Raw genomic sequence first — 16,173 nt, 5'->3', positions numbered from 1 at the left:
GATAGACGTGTTCAACAGAAATTAATTTAATAAGGATATCAACCAGCACCAAAATATCGAGAACATGTTTATTTTCTTCACGAGTCATTTTACTGTATTTACAATATGTAAACAAGAACGACACAAACAAAAATTAGACATGCTCGTGTAATCATAACCAGCCAAAACATAGTTTCTATTCAAGTATACACATTTCAAACAGTCTGACCGGAATTAACTTTAACTTTGGAAATACAGTTTAACAGACTTCACCCAGTACTGACATTCATGAATATTTTAGGTCAAATAAAATTTCGCCACATAAAAATGTGATTGCATCAAAACATACTATAAAACATAATAAATATTGTTTGTGTATCTTCTTACAAAACCTTTTTACATTTAAATGTTTTAGATCTTTTTCATAAATCACACAGTTGTTTTTTTTTAGACCTGTACAATGTGGAATGAAAAAAATACCACTGACATAAAAATGAAATGATTAAAAAAAAAAAAAAATTACAAACCCCAGAAAGGTGATGCAACCATGGTAATTGAGAATCAATATTCATGGCTGTTTCGGCATCTCACATGGTGTGATGATGAACGAAACAAAAACAAAAAACAAAAATACAGCCTTTAAGCATTTCCGAGCAGCAATGAACCATGTTAGTGTAACAAAGATACTGCAGTTAGTTACAATCTTGTTTGGACAAGAAATAAAGTAGTAACATTTTGATAACAAAACCGCAGTATAGAAACATAGATAATCACTTTTGTTTTGTTAGAATCAAATGATGTCACAATAATGACGAATCAGCAAGGACCTTGAAATTAGAATGGAAACCAAAACTATCAGAGCAGACATTGACGCGCCAAGTATGACGTAGCAAGGTCCGCAGCAGCCTTGAAACACATGCTCCAATGTGAAGTGACAGTTATGTCACAGTAACACCAGCGCTGTCCTTGTTCTTATCAATATATGTGGGAGAGCTGCTTTTGTCGGATATGGATGATGATGAGGAGGGTATGGTTGTCCCTGTTGGGGCAGTCAGAGTTTGTGTGGCCGGGGAATTGCTTGTGGATTTGCCCAAAGTGTCTGGGTTGGGCTCAACTTCTGGTTCTTGTTGTGAAGCTGAAGCTGGGAACACCAAGAAAGACATAGCAAATCATTACAATGATAAGCACAATTTTAAAAAAATGTTTGGGGTTTTGAGCCAGCCAATAAATGATGACAAAAAACTGTATTTTGCTGATAACTAATCGCCTTAACTGGAAAGTTGGTTCAATGGACTTTTTACCTGACTGCGTGCAGGATTTCATGTGTTCCGGCCAGTGGGCTTGCTGGCAGGGGTAATCACAGTAACTGGTATTCCAACAACAATAGAAGATGGCCTCCTTTCTGCAGTTGGCGCACCACTGCTTTTTTTTCGTCTCATCCACAGCTTGCTGCTTTTCTAATTCCATCTGCTTTTTCACCTCCGCTATCAGCCTTTCTCTCTCCTGCTCCAGACTTTGCCTCATCTCCGCCATTGTTAGTTCTGTGGGATGGTTGTGTTGACAACAACGAAATGATTTCTACTCTCAGAAAACATCATCTTCATTTTTTTGAGAACAGAAAACATCATTTTTGCTGTGAATTTCAGATATGTCTGCATTTTTTCTAGCACATCACGCTGCAATAAAATTGACAACTTTGATGTTTCACAAAAGAAATCCACGTGTTGCCAAACACAACCCTTAATTCTTAAATATTAAATATATTACATATTTTTTTGTCATTATGAAAACCTGATGTGCTAGAGAAAAAAACACAAGCAGATTTGGAATCGGCACCCCAAAAATATCACCTACAAAAGTGTCTTTGATTACAAAAAAAAAAAACTGTAGAATTTTGTTGACTGCTGTTATCCACCATATAAAACATACCAAGATTGTGCTTCATCTCAGACAGCTCTTGTTGATGCAACCACTGAAGTTTCTCAATCTCTATCCTCAGCCGTCGAATCTGTGGAAGAACAAAAGTTAAAAGCCATTCTTGTAAGGTGACATCACGGGCAATCAAGGAAAACATTCACCTCTGCGATTGTATTTCCCGTAGTGCTTTTCGAAAGGTCGTTGTAGATTTCAGTCATTGTTCCTTTTATTGAGTCCATAATCTGCAAAGGTTTTGTCAGATCTTGTCAATGGTTTGAAAGAGTTTGAACAGTAAATAAATCTTTCATAACAGAGTAATTAAGACCTTTTATCAACATTGAACTGCAAGTAGTCTGCGTTGAGGACTTACTTTGTTTGTGTATCTGGCTATGTCCGCAGCTACATCTGCAGAAGCAGTCGGGATTGGCAAGTCTCCCGACAAGTAAGAAGATGAGCTCGCACTCTGAGGAGAATCTTTCGATTGAACTAGATGGATTGAAGAGTAATAGGAATATGTTAAATATGTTCACAAAAATATCCTATGAAGATCAATGTCCGTGCGTGTATAAACACCTTTGGCTGCTTGTCTGGTCTGGTAGCGTGTACTCGAAGAATTCTGCTGAGATTGACTTTGCGTCTGCACCTGCCCTTGTGACTGTGCAGTCGACTGCTCTGCCTGTTGCTGCTTCTGGACGTGACTTTTCTGAGAGGATGCCTGCACTTTGGTGGGGTTCCAAACCACTGCTCGCTGCAAAAACGTGTCTTTGGGCAAGAGGGGGCGCTGTTTCTTCACTGCTGGCGAGGTTGACGCAACGGAGGCAGAGGGAGTGCTGGAAGTGCTGCTGGTGGTTGAGGCAGCACTGGGCGGACCAGATGCGGAAGTGGGAATGGCGTTGAGAGCACCCGAGGAAGACTGCAAGCCATCTTTCGGGGTGGAAGCAGCTGGCGCAGTTGCCGAAGTGGAATTGGTTACTTTTCCTGGGGAAACAGCAAATATTGGGACAGGATTAAAATGTGTTATTTTCCCTTAAAGTGCAATCATGGGGAATCATGTATAAAATGTTTTTTTTACCCTCCAATTTGACAATATTGACCTCTTTAGAGGTTTTGGTCGAAGAGCTACCCGTGTCTTTTCTTGACCTCTTTGAGTCACGGCCTCCGTGTTCATCTCCAAGGTCAATCACCAGCTCTCTTTCGGAATCAGAGTCTTGCTCGGCCGCTGATGTTGCATTCGCTGTTCTGCTCTCTTCCGGGGCCTTTGGCTTGTCAGGGAGCGGCTGAGACTGGGTCATTCGGGTCTTTTCTTGAAGGGCCTCTTCTTGTCCGTCGCTGCCCTGTTTCTCTTTGAGCTGGGTTGCAGAGGTGGATTTTTCCACCGTCCCTCCAACTGAGTCCTTATTCTCTGCTTCTGCATTTGCTCGGGGCCGCTTTCGATCCGCTTTGCCCTTTTCATCCTGTACAGAGCTTTTTGGCTTGTGCTCCTCGTCGCTGGCATACTCGCTATCGCTGGAGTCAGATTTCTCAGAGTCGTCAGAGTCACTATGCTCCACACCTTTATATACGTCTTCAGAAATGTCATCTATCCCTGCAGATGAACAGGTCCAATAAAAACACAGTTGATAATGGTATATGCTATATTGAGTCTTGACTTATGACAAAAAGACTTAATTAAAGAATGAGGGATTTGGTCATTCGAATATTGACAGATAGCAGTGTTCTGTTCCCATGGTGACGGCACAAACAACATTAACCTACCCGAACGCAGTGAAGACTTTCTTTTATACGCAAAACATTTTTTACACAGCCCGCACATGCTTTAAAACATATTTTAAAAACTACTTTTTGGACATCTTATAATCAAGTTGGAACACAAAAAATGACAAGCAAAAAATACACATTGTATTCTCTGTCAGATACATGCCTGCTGGTGTTACATGTAACTTCTATACTAAGGGTCTTAACGTGTTTTACTGGTCTGCATGCATTTGAATAAACGGTTGCAAAGTTCATCGTCAACAGCGGCTTTCCTTCCCCACCTTTACATTACAGTGAGACAAAGCAAGCTTATTTGTAGAGCACAATTCATACAGAAGGCAGATCAACGTGATTTCCATCTCCATCAAATTAAACATACAGCCAGAGACCCTCTTCTCCTTATTACAACATCTAAATTAGCGTACTTGTGCAGAGATTGCCATAAGGTTACTCAATGCAAATGCTTAAACAAACTGATCTAAAATGTGGACAATGCAAGTTATAATCATGTGTTTGTAATTACCAAGTTGGGCCTTGCAGCTTTCAATAGTCTTGTCGAGACTCCTGATGGGTCTCTTTGGCGTGGGGAGGGCGGCTGACCCCAATTGTTGCTGCTGTTGCTGCTGCTGCTGCAGCACACTCTCGCTCAACTCTCTCAGATCCATCTCGGCTTTCACTCGATCTGAAAAGAAAATATGACATTCTGTCATTCCATTGTGGACATTTGGAATTTGGTTTGTGTGAGATGCATTCGTGGTGCTGACCCAAATTGAGATTTAGGATGCCACCCGTGGATGCCGGCCTCTCCTGCTTGGGCACCAAGCTAGGATTGAGTGGCTTTGGGCTGCCCGTCAAGCTGCCTGCTGGACCAACCTTTCCCGAGACAGGCGATGCTGCATTCATGACAAAACGCATCTTATCGATTTTACCTTTCCGTGTAAAGTGAGTGAGTATAAAGCGAGAGGAGAAATTACCGGTACAGTCCATGGATTCCTCTCCGGTACTGTAGTGAAAAGCAGAATTTCTACTGGGCTTTTCCGTATCCTGCTCTCCGTCGGAACCCGTGTGAACCGACGAGTTTGTACTCATCGGGGAACGAGGCATATCCGTCATGGAGACCCTCCGATTCATCCCACCGGTTGTGGAACTCTTACCAAGAACCATCTTTGGAGATGCGGTTAAATCAAAGTTAAAGCGCAGTTTATCGGGTTTCTCTGTTTTGACTGTACCGGCGCTGGGGTTGGAAGGATCCAGCAACATTTGGAGCTGGTTGTTGGGCGTGTAAGGAGTTCGAAATGGCGCGTAGTTAAAAACTCCAAATTTCTTACGAATGTTTTCTACATAAACTTCCATTTCTTGCATGGCACTGTTGAAAATGCTCTTTGTCTTCTTTACGGAGAAAGGGATCTCTTTGGACATTAGGTAGCAGTTGTTGATGGGCACCCAAGCTCTGCACAGAAAGGAAGGCAACATTCAGAAGGATGTAACTCATCACAACTTAACCATACTTTGCTGTGCCTTATTAAAATCCAGACGGGAGTGTTTTAGCTCACCTGTCATGTTGTCCAAAAAAACGTGCATCAACCTGCCCATCCTTTTCCCGAAGAGCTTTTGCTGGCCAGAAGGGAAAACCTTTGAGTTTAGCCCAGACCAATGTATGCGGCTGACTCTGTTGGTGTTACAAAATAACATTCAAAATCAAGATTAAACACACCCATGTTGTGAAATGATGCCAAAAACGTACACATGGCTCACAGAACCAGTTGTCCCTTTTTTGGCAGGCAGACAGGTAGCACTCAGGGCATACTTCAATCTCATTCATCTGAAAAGAGGAGCAGAGAGAAAGACAAACGTTACATTTATTCATAGCTTAACAAATTATTCAAATTGAAATTGAGCATATTTACCTCGTGCTCACATATCTTGACAATGACTTTTGCTGTTGCTGTTAATTTATGATTGCCTGAAATCATCATCATCATCATCATAATCATTCTCAGTCATTTGCAAACATTGTATGAACTGACTACTGGTCTACCTCCGTTATAAATGATGCAGTTATGTAAGATCCACTTCATATCAGCAAGAAAGGCTTCAGTGCAACCATACATTTTCTTCTTGATATTCTAGTTTGAAACAAGGGATGGGGGGGGGGATGGTTCAATATTTTCCATGAAGTCTGATCACTTCTTTTACATAATAAATAAATGCATACTACCTTCTCTAAGGTCGATAAGTCCATGGGGTGAAAGATGTACTCAGCATAGTCAGGATGCTGTTCCAAGGACACAGGTTTCTGAAAGGGCTCTGTCTGCTCGTTATGAACAAATGAGGGGGTGAAATGGATTCGTCACAGTTTGGATATTATTTCAATGTTAAATTTCTTGCAGTTACAATAACATTTCCACTGATGACTTACCCCAGGCTGCTTTATCTTTTGGAGTGCAAATTTGAGTAAGTAAGAGAGCTGGTCTATATTCAACATGGTCATGGCTTTGCTCTGTGTTTCAATGCATTCGGCAACTGTTATTTTCTGAAACAACAGGAAGCATTTTATGAAGGGCAGATTCACAAGCAAGGACTGGCCTGATTGAAAATCTATATGTTCCATTATCTACTTTTTGTTTGGTGTACAAAACGACAATAAGATGATCATTGAAATGCTGCTCTGTACATTTCCCAAAACGCAAAAGGCTTTGCTAGTTTAGGTGCAACACGAGTGATTTACTGAATTTACTCTTCGACAACACAGCAGAGAGCCTGAACACCCATGACTTGCGCCAGTTACATGTCTTATGCTGTCTTACAATTAAAGATGCAACAATCCAATACTTATAGCAATATTAGCAAGTTTGTATGAATGACATGATTTTTTTTTTCCGCTTATTTGCATACACGTGTACATAAATACACACACAGCTAGGCAATTGTTCTAAATTTAATCGTGATCTCAACTTTAGCTTGTCATGACCATAAAAACAGACTTGTTGAAAATTATCATTGAGTTCCAAGAGTGGTATTCTTTCAAAGAACAAATATTCAACACAAAAGCTGTAGTAAGACATACAGTAAAGTAACTCAAAGGAATATATAAAAACTTCTTAATCTGTGAAAAAACAAATAACAACTTCCCCTAAGAGGTCAAAGCACGCACAGCAGGAACAGCTGGTGTTTTTTTTTGTTTAGTTTTTTTAATTGTATTGCATTGCTATTATCTTAATACAGTATTTACTTTGTTATTAATTTAATAAGCGGTTGTTCTCTCAAATGTAATGTTGAATTTTGGTATTTGAATAAATACTAAGTTTAAAAAAAAAAAAAAAAAATCAATTAATGATTGTTTTTGTTAATTGGGATTTCAATCTATTTTTCCCATAATCGCACGTGCACGTATCCACTGCGATACCTCACACTCAGGACAGAACCAGTCGCCCTCAGGCTCAGCTGGTAGTTTGAGGCACTTGGCGTGGTACACCCTGGGGCAGAGCTCACAGCAGAGCACCTGGCCCTCGCGGTGGCACAACCAGCAGTAGAAGTCATTCCTGCCGTCCTGCGGTACAACATCAACAGGGTCTGTGGTGAGTGCTGGCTGCTTCATATAGTAAAAGGGACCATGTCTTAGCTCTGACTGAAATGCAGGCAAGAGAAAAAAGGGGGCAAGTTTCAAAAAACACGCAGGAACACAAAAAGGTGCAGTGCAACAAAAATAAGGCAACAATACAGCAGGGTTGGCCAAGTAAGCAATGGTAGAAAATAAACTCTCAAGTAGCTAATCTCGATTAGCTGATCATGTGACACATTCAACAATGGGGCAAAGTCAACTGGTTTAACAAGTTTACGGATGAGCGGTGGCAAGATAAATGTTGATCGTTTTACATATCTTGGGTCCTGACTTACTAAGTCTAATAGATGCGGGCTAATACTGATTGTTTAGAAATAATCTTGTTTATATAACAAATTGACCTTCCAAAAATATTGTCATGTTAAATCTTAGCTCATACCAAGATCAAGCAGCCATAAAAAGTAATTGAACCAAAGTTGATGTCACATGTCAAAAACTCTTAAAAACCACCAGGTGCAAATTATATAAAGTATACTAGTATAAAGGTAGAAATGCACTTTGCATTGACCATGCATTTTTCATAAAACACACAGCAGGTACAAACACATTGTGTCCAGGTCTAAGATGGCAATTTAAGTCACATTCAAAACTGCTCAGCACTTAGCACACATGATATGCTACATCTTTCACTTTGGTTGCAGAACCACTAAATAGCTTTTCAGGGACACACGTGCAGTCTAACCTGAGAATTTCACCCCCAACACACCAGATTCTGAAAGACTAGGTCCCATTACCTGGTCTTTGCTAGAGTTCATAGCTCCAGGTTTCTTTTTTTTCTTGAGTGGACTTGAGGAGGTGTCAGTTGGAGAGTGGCCATTGGACGAGTGGGTAGGACTGGAGATCTTCCTCTTTTGTGTTACCAGGGAGCGTTCTGCTGACCCTGGTGGATCAGGGGCTACAAACAGAAGCAGAAACAGGTCATCATGCATGAGATGACAGATTGGTAAACAATTGACTTCTTTGCAGTTTCCCAAAACACACAGAATGATCAAAACATTATAATTAGCGCATATGTGGATTTTGTGTCACAAAATTATTATCATTACAATGACAGTGTGTTGCATTCATGTATTGTACATTTCACACTAGAGTGTAAAAAACAAATGAATCTCTATTTGTGTGTTGGGGCAAGTCTAGTTTAGCATGTTTGTCAAATTTAGTAGATGCGCTATTCCTTGCTGGGTCTTTCAGGTGACACGGTGTCTGCCATCTCTCTCTCTCCCAGGGGGCAGTTTGGTGACAGAGTCGAGAAAACTTTAGACAACCAAAAAGACGGTCTATTGCGCAGCACGGCTGGTGTAATGAGATTTTAGTGGATTGAGGCACAGTCAGACAGATTTAGCGCTCCGAGGATTTGTGTGGTGCATGTCATCTATTTTATTCATAAATACTGCAACTTTGGATAATCCCTCCAAATGATTGTAGAAAATAAAAAAAATTATGAATTGGATGAAATATAATAATCATGATGTTATTAATGCGAAAATATCAAAAGAAAGACAAACAAAAGAAAAATAGGGCCCGTATTTTCTTTTATTATTGTTGTCGACGTTAGTGTTTTGCTGTCTGCTGATGAGGCTTGAGTAGTTTTTGCTGTGTTTTTGTACATCTGCAATGGTTTTAAGTGCTCAGTGAATATGACTACTCAAAATATACATTTTTCACAGACAATCAGATACAGGCACTACAGTAAATGGAAACTGAGCACTAAGACCTGTCACTTACCTTTGGACCTTGCCGTTGCCTCCATCCCTTCTACCACATCCGGCTCTGTCTTTATCTCTTCCTCAGCCAGACTAAGAAGAACCAAGCAAGTAAAGGCGGGGACAAAAAGAGAGTCAGTAAGGGTGTTCCAAAACCATGGTGGCATTAACAGTAAACAAGTGGAACGCCACCTCGGGAATCAGGATCCCCAGAGGATCTGTCAACAGGTTTCCACTGTTATACTGTACATTCATTAATTACATGACAGAATTTCTGAGAGTGCATATGGTCCAAGTTCAAATCCTTTTCCAGTCGTCGGTAACAAACCAGATGCAATTTGCTCGCCATGCGGAAAGAGAATGGCAACAGTCGCCATGGCAACCTTCCCGTCTATTCAGAAAGATAAACATGGCTTTAACATGGCATTGCTCTGTGCCTCCTTCCCTCAGAAGACATTATGGTTCACAGCGTCCAGTGCAAAATATATTTTTTGAGAACAGCTTCCTTACATTGGCCCCGTTTTTATGTGAAAAACAGCAAGGGGTCTGAAGATTAATGTGTGCCACAATTTATCATCAAACATGTTTAATAGAAGACACACACACAGGCCACATTTGACAAACAGTATATTCACAAACTGACTTCCTAATTCCTTTTTTAAAATGTTATTACTTGAGATGAAAGGAACAGTTAAGAATGTGAAACCATTTGCTCCTCCTCTGAAAGAATGATAGGGCTTTGCAACATGATCTTTATTCATGACCCCACAGACAACACTCAACCAGCAGGTCACCTCGTTGATCAGTGAGACTGCTCAGTGCACTTGAATTTAACGGCTACAAACCAAACATCAAGCACACTTCCAAAATAAGATTTTTATTATTTCTATCTTGTTCCCTTTTCCAACAGGCAACATCCGTTCTCACAAAGTTGATCGACTCATTGGGTTACTGGATGGGAATCAAAATTGTAATAAACATTAAAATATAATTCTCTCATGTATTAAACCCACACAAGCCCTTCATCCAAAAAAGTAACAAAGCCAATATAGCAACCCACCATTGTCAAGACTACACTTCATATGAACATTCATCCGAGCAGAAATTCTAAGTTGGCTTTTTAAACTTTTCCAAAGAAACTTTCATTGTCTCTTATAGGTCTGCTGTGGGTTGAGCAGAGTTCCTTTAATACTGTGGCATATGGGGATCTGGTTTCATCCAGTCAACGGTCACACATTCGCACATGCACACACCCTAACGCCTCCAGGGCCTTCCTCTTCCGGACTAACAGAACAAACAAGGCCCACATGAAAATAAGATCAACGCTAGCAGTGTCCCCCTGCTACATGCACAGAAGAGAACATTTGCCTTTGCCTGGCGATTCAGAGCTGCTCAACAAAAGGCCCGTGACCCCTACACACACACAGACACGTGATAGCCGTGAAAAGACCTTCCTGAAAGAACGAGGAATTTAGCAGGTAAAAATGTGTGGTGATCCAAAGAGCATTCTCAGATTAGCAGCTATGATCCATCACACGCGTAGGTAAATAAATCCTTGTCTGATTCTGGCATAAATTTCACACAGACGCACGCTCCAAAACACATTGACAGGATTCCTCTGTGCAAGTCGTACCTGACGGATAAAAAGGAAACAACCCTGACTCAGTGCCTTTATATTCCACTCCTGTGAGAGACGAGCAGGGTTCTCTCGTCACAGAAAATGGAGGCCACAGCTTGCTCCCCTCCCCCCTCTCCCCCATCCCCCAATCCTAGGCTCAGACTCAGACACTGGCACATCCATGCAGAAGGACCAGAAACCTCTGTGGAGATTGCAAAAAAAAAAAAAAAAAAAAAAACAACAAAAAAAAAAACGGTTAAAGTTAATTGTGAAGATACAAGCTAAAAACATAGACAAAATAATATTGGCAAAATGCCTTTTAAGCAAATATTCCCCATATCTTTTTTTTCTCGTTGCCTTTAAAAACAGCAGTCTCAACTACTACTCAATATGAAAAAAAACCAACCAATTATTATCACATGACTATAAGTCCAACAAGCACATAATTGAAGTAGTAGCTTCTCAAAAGAGCTGATCATTCTGTTATATAAAAAAAAGGGAAGCAAATGGGATTTCTAACTTCAACATAAAAACATCTCAACTGTCCTGCCACACAAGCCCCATGCGAGATGATCAGGTTTGCATTATGGAACCCTCCTGAAACAAATGTCACTTGCTTTGTCGAAACAGACAATGTAGAGACAAATCAAGCAAGATATGTAATGAACATATGCAAAAAGAGAAGAATCCTTTTACAATGGAGACATTTGTAACTGTCTATATTCCCGAATCAAAATACAAGTCCATTAGCTTCGCAACGTCAAAACAAGACCTCATTAGCAAATAAGCTCAGAGTGGTTTGAATAAAAGAACAGAATTGACCTGAATTTTATATAAGGCTGAATCAAAGATGGCTGTGGAATTTTCCAGAAGGGCCTTCTCGCTGCTGCTCTCCCTCTGCTTGTCAATCTTTAACCTCTGCTGCATTTACAATTGGCTGGAGGGCCAACGGGGTGGAACATTATTGGTCGGCTGAGTTATGCCACACGGATCACAGTGTGCCGGCTCCCCTCTTCAAAAGCAATTTTTTTTTTTTTTGCTGCAATGCAGAGATTTTTACCCCCCCCGCCACGCAAGACAGTTCATTTCCCCTCATTGTACCTTGTCTTTCTTGATTATGATAGTATAAGACAGAGAAGACTTTAAAAGGCCCTTTGGGAGACTATACGTGGATCAAATACAACCTCAGTGGGTTTGTGGAACAACTGGAAAATAAGATGCAAAAGGGTTTGCTGCAAACATCATGACGTACATTTACTGTCAGTTGGTGCAACAATAAGACAATGGCTGGTTTAAGGATTGTAATTATAAATAGGTGTTGGCATGACAAAGAAACATTCACTTTGTCGAGCTAATAAAATAGAATGAATCCTCCATCTACATCTTACAGCCCAAGTCAAAAACAATACACCGTCGCTCTCCATTTTAAAATAAAAAGTGACACCTCCTGGAATAGATCGATAATAATAAATTGATCAGTATTAAAGTGCAGGAAAAAAAAACATTACATGTGGTACTGACCTTAACAACCCCCAGAGATTTGCCAGGAAATGAAACCTACATTCACAATAAAGCTGTTTGTCTGGTCATCTGTGTGAGGAGTAAAACATGAGCCGAGAAAAAGAGCCCCGAGCACAAAATGGCCACTGTGAGAGGATAAGAGAGAGGAAGAAGCAGTTTCACAATAGTGCAGCGCAGTCGGTGTTGCTTTGGAATGTAAACTCGAGGCCTGTGCCTGTAAATCAAGGAAACCGGCATGTTTGTCTTATTTCTGAAGGAATAATCGAAAGAGAATACGCCCCAGACTTCAAATATACTTTGTAGGGGATCATTTCACATAAATGGAAAGTGGAGCACAATCAAATGAGGTTTCCTTTCAATTTCATATGCCAACATATGTGGTGCAGCTTTAATACTTGCAAGAATTAAAAAGAATCATCCATGATAACCAACTTCTAGTCCCCAGCGTGTCTACTCCCTGGCATGGCATGATGCAGAGGAAAACAACATCGAGCCTACAAAGGGTATATAACAACCCCACCCCGCCTATTGCTCCTCCAAAGCCCATCCCCCATTCTTTCTTTGCCAGGCTACAATACAAGGGAAGGCGATATGGGTGCCATTTTCAAATCTAATAAAATACATTTAAAAAAAGAAAGAAAGAAAAAGGATTTGCAATGGTCCACTTTTCCTCCTGTATGGCAGCCTGCATGTCGGGGACACCCATGTGACCCTGAGACACAAGATAGAGAGCAAGGGTGAGAGTCATTACCCAACCCCCCACCCTCAGCCTCAGCATAGTGAAGCAAAGGCCTGGCGAGGCCTCCAATCCGTCCCAGCTCCTCCTCCTCCTCCCCCTGCACACTAAACTGATTTCAATGTGTGCACATTCGTCCTGAAACTAACAGTCACCACAACAACGAGAAGGAAGCCATGCTGTAACGAGAGACTTGAGGTAGAATATAAAGACAGAGCTTACCTCTGTGGATGCATGGCTGCCTGACACACTGTTATGTCAACACTTAAAAAACATGGAGGACACTCTCAGCCCTCAGCCGAGGAAGGCTCCGCTCTTCAAGCAAGGCGATCAGGCCCCAGTGTTGTTAGCCCGATCCTGACTGGTTGCTCTCCGCACAGGCAAGAAGATACGCAGCATGTGATTGGTCGAAATGTTTCCTGAGTAATTATCTTTGTTCAGAGCAGGCAGGGGCAGCACTGTGAGTGTCAGAAACAGAGAATGAAAAATAAGCAGACTAGTAGGCCCCAAAAAAACAATGTAACATGACTAATATGAACATTTTGGACATACAAACCACAAGTAAGCTGTTTCCAAGAGCGGGTCGTAGAAGAAGTTGCCTTTTCTTTTGCCTCTGAAGGAAGAAATAGGAGCACGTAGAGGTTGAAGCAAGGCACCAGCCGTGGCCACTCTGAACAAGCCTGATTTTTTTTATTTTTTATGGAGAGGGCCTTTGTTTAAACTCCTCCCTCCCTTCTGGCCATTTTCAGTGCGATGACAGGCTGGAGCTCTTCACCTATGACAAAAACATACAGTCAGAATAATACTGTCACACAATGCACTAAAAATATGAACATAGTTGCATAGTTGTTTTTTTTTAACAAAGAGCACTAAAAGAATGATCATGAGCTGCTTTTCAGTGCGTCTCATTTATCTCATAAAATTGTTAGCTGATGACAAAATTAACATACAGGCTGTGATGTACCGAAGTAAAATTCCTTGTTTGTCACGCTCAAACATGGCGAATAAAAACTCTTGAATCTTGAATACAATGGACTACCACCATTGGCAAGGGATAAGATTGTATATGATTGAGGCCCACTGAAATGCAAAAAGTTTTTTTGAATTAACACGGATAAAAATTCAATGTTTTCCATGAAATATGGAGGTAAAATGGGAGGAAACCCAAATTAGATGAATAAAAAATTAAAAAAATCCACGGGTGCTAAACTGCAAGTATGTGTACTTTTGTTTGGGGCTAAAGAAATTACTCATTAAAGCAAAACATTTTTTATTGTGTGTGTGTGTGTGTGTGTGTGTGTGTGCGTGCGTGCGTGCGTGCGTGCGTGCGTGCGTGCGTGCGTACTGGATAGGGGTGTGCAGATGCTTTAGTGTGGTTACTTTTTTTCACCTTTGTTCACCTTGTATGAATTGCATGTTTAAGATCTTGCAAAAAAAATTAAAAAAAAGCAACCTTTACTAAAAATAGTATGATTGTGAGACATCGACGAGTACTCTCTCTTGCAATCACCAGCCTTAGATATGAATAGGTAGAAATGGGACTATCCAGGGCAATGCTAGATTAGCGTCCTGTCTGTTGACTCTGATTTAATGTGAAACTAACATTTAGGTGGTCTTCTCAAATTAATATTCTCAGATTAATCCTTCAATGTTTCTCATCCCCAAGTAGGCACTTGGAATTTAACCCATTATCACATTAGCAGTCTCTCCTCAACCAGGGTGCAGATTCATATCATAGCTCTTGAAGCCACAGACTCAACTTCTTCCGGTTGTCACAACCGCCAATAACCCAAACTGTGCAGGAAATTAAATGTTACGGGGATTTCTGAATGTTTTAGAAAAATAAACAAAATGTTCAAATAAACCACTCTGGGGAAACAAAACCCGTAGTAACAAAGGATTACTGCTACTTCAGCCTGTATCTCACTGAGCAGAGAAGGTTAATGGCCTTAATGTTGACTTTTTTTTGTAAATGTTAAGTCAAGGTCACAGTCGCAAAGACATTCATTCGCAAGACATTTGCCAAAAATTGTAATAAGCGTTAACAGTTTTTACTGCAAAGAAATTTGGAACAGGTTGTTATAAATTTGTGTTGTGGTAATTTTTCTGTCACTAAGTGGCATTTGCGTTTCAAGTTGGACATTAGTGACAGTAACAGATTTTTTTTTTAAATTTCAAACAAGAGTAAATAAAGTATAACACTCATTCATTCATTCGTTCATTCATTCATTCATTCATTCATTCATTGCGAACTTGAGTTGCAGTGGCACCTTTTGCAAAAGAATGTATGCCTTTTTGTTGATAATAATGTTAGGAATAATGTTTGGTAATAATGATCAGTGTGTTTCTATGCATAAAATTACCTTGCCACATATTTATACTGCAAACAATAGAATACAAGTGATTTGAATAGATAAATATGTCACAGAATTGAATGACAGTCTAAAATTAGAAACTACAAGTAGCAGGCAATGTGAGCCACTATAGTGAAGCTAGAACCTACAAATTTGCCATTAAAGGTTCGTTCGTTCACTAACACGAAACAATATCAAATGAATTATACACGATTTACGCTGCGCTAAAGCAGCACACCGACCCCTAGCAACCAAACAAGGGAGACAATGTCAAGCGAGTGCAACTCAATAGCTAATACCATACGACAGCTTGAAAACATTTCAAACGCATGGCAATGAAATTCAAGAATACTACGCAACCATTTAAACTCACAAATAGTATACATTGTCAGGGGGAAAAAATGGTTACCTGAGTCCAGCCGCTCGCCGCTCCATTGTTTACCTGATCTCGGGCATTCGATCGTATAGATTGGCTGGCTGATCGATAGGCAACTCTGCTTCTTACAATCACTTGATTCTGTTGGCAATACACAATGGAGGTTACAGTATGAAGAACCAGGAAACTAGCAAAAATGAAAATAAGCAATAAAAATAGCAACAGGTAAACTGGTTGGCTCGGGCTTTCTTGGTGGTGGTAGACTACAAGCTTTGACGATGCCACAGCACCCCCTGCCGGTGGGAGCGACCACTTCCATAACACGCCTCGTGGCTCATTTATGACTTTAGGGATTGTTTATTATTTGCCTTTTGTTGGAAAAACGGGACACTATAAAATACCAAAAGACTCAGAAGATGAGATTCAGTTTGATGGGGGGCGGGGTGTTATTTAACTGTAGGTTACATTATACTCATTCGGCATCAACACTAAAAAAAAAATAAAAAATCATGAAATAAAATACAACAAAAAGTCAAACATGCTCATCCGAGATTTTCCGAGATATTAATGTGTAAATGCGCCGCTTACGTCT

General features: G+C 40.5%; 1 protein-coding gene across 4 annotated transcripts; it reads right to left on the bottom strand.

Moving 5' to 3' along the window:
• Positions 1-10: 10 nt before the first annotated feature.
• LOC147061593 (MYND-type zinc finger-containing chromatin reader ZMYND8-like) lies at positions 11-15,843 on the bottom strand. 4 transcript variants are annotated; one of them, XM_085911191.1, is made up of 22 exons: positions 15,615-15,843; positions 13,404-13,626; positions 13,074-13,309; positions 8,999-9,069; positions 8,008-8,168; positions 7,058-7,279; positions 6,071-6,184; positions 5,870-5,962; positions 5,690-5,777; positions 5,559-5,614; positions 5,396-5,473; positions 5,205-5,320; positions 4,626-5,101; positions 4,416-4,544; positions 4,175-4,333; positions 2,969-3,481; positions 2,470-2,874; positions 2,267-2,382; positions 2,058-2,138; positions 1,909-1,987; positions 1,281-1,520; positions 11-1,120 (listed from the first exon to the last, which is right to left on the bottom strand). In XM_085911191.1, the coding sequence occupies exons 3-22, from the start codon at positions 13,085-13,087 to the stop codon at positions 918-920; spliced, it is 3,414 nt and encodes a 1,137-aa protein (XP_085767317.1). In that variant the 5' UTR covers positions 13,088-13,309; positions 13,404-13,626; positions 15,615-15,843; the 3' UTR covers positions 11-917. The 4 variants fall into 4 exon arrangements, with proteins under 4 accessions (XP_085767317.1, XP_085767335.1, XP_085767310.1 ...); XM_085911209.1 differs by lacking the exon at positions 7,058-7,279; XM_085911184.1 differs by lacking the exons at positions 13,074-13,309; positions 13,404-13,626; positions 15,615-15,843 and having other exon boundaries at positions 8,999-9,367.
• Positions 15,844-16,173: the final 330 nt, after the last annotated feature.

Source organism: Syngnathus leptorhynchus, chromosome 1 (genome assembly GCF_054491065.1).
Source record: "Syngnathus leptorhynchus isolate UIUO chromosome 1, UIUO_Slep, whole genome shotgun sequence".
In the NCBI taxonomy this organism is placed as follows: Eukaryota; Metazoa; Chordata; class Actinopteri; order Syngnathiformes; family Syngnathidae; genus Syngnathus; species Syngnathus leptorhynchus.
The sequence above is the reverse complement of the archived record's forward strand: the minus strand, read 5'-3'. Positions and strand labels throughout refer to the sequence as shown.

Coding starts and splice junctions, on each gene's coding strand:
- LOC147061593 (XM_085911184.1), bottom strand. CDS start 9,143: ATGCCACCATGGTTTTGGAACACCCTTACTGACTCTCTTTTTGTCCCC. Junction 5,963..6,070: donor AAAAGATAAAGCAGCCTGGG/GTAAGTCATCAG, acceptor CATAACGAGCAG/ACAGAGCCCTTTCAGAAACC. Junction 2,383..2,469: donor GACCAGACAAGCAGCCAAAG/GTGTTTATACAC, acceptor CAATCCATCTAG/TTCAATCGAAAGATTCTCCT.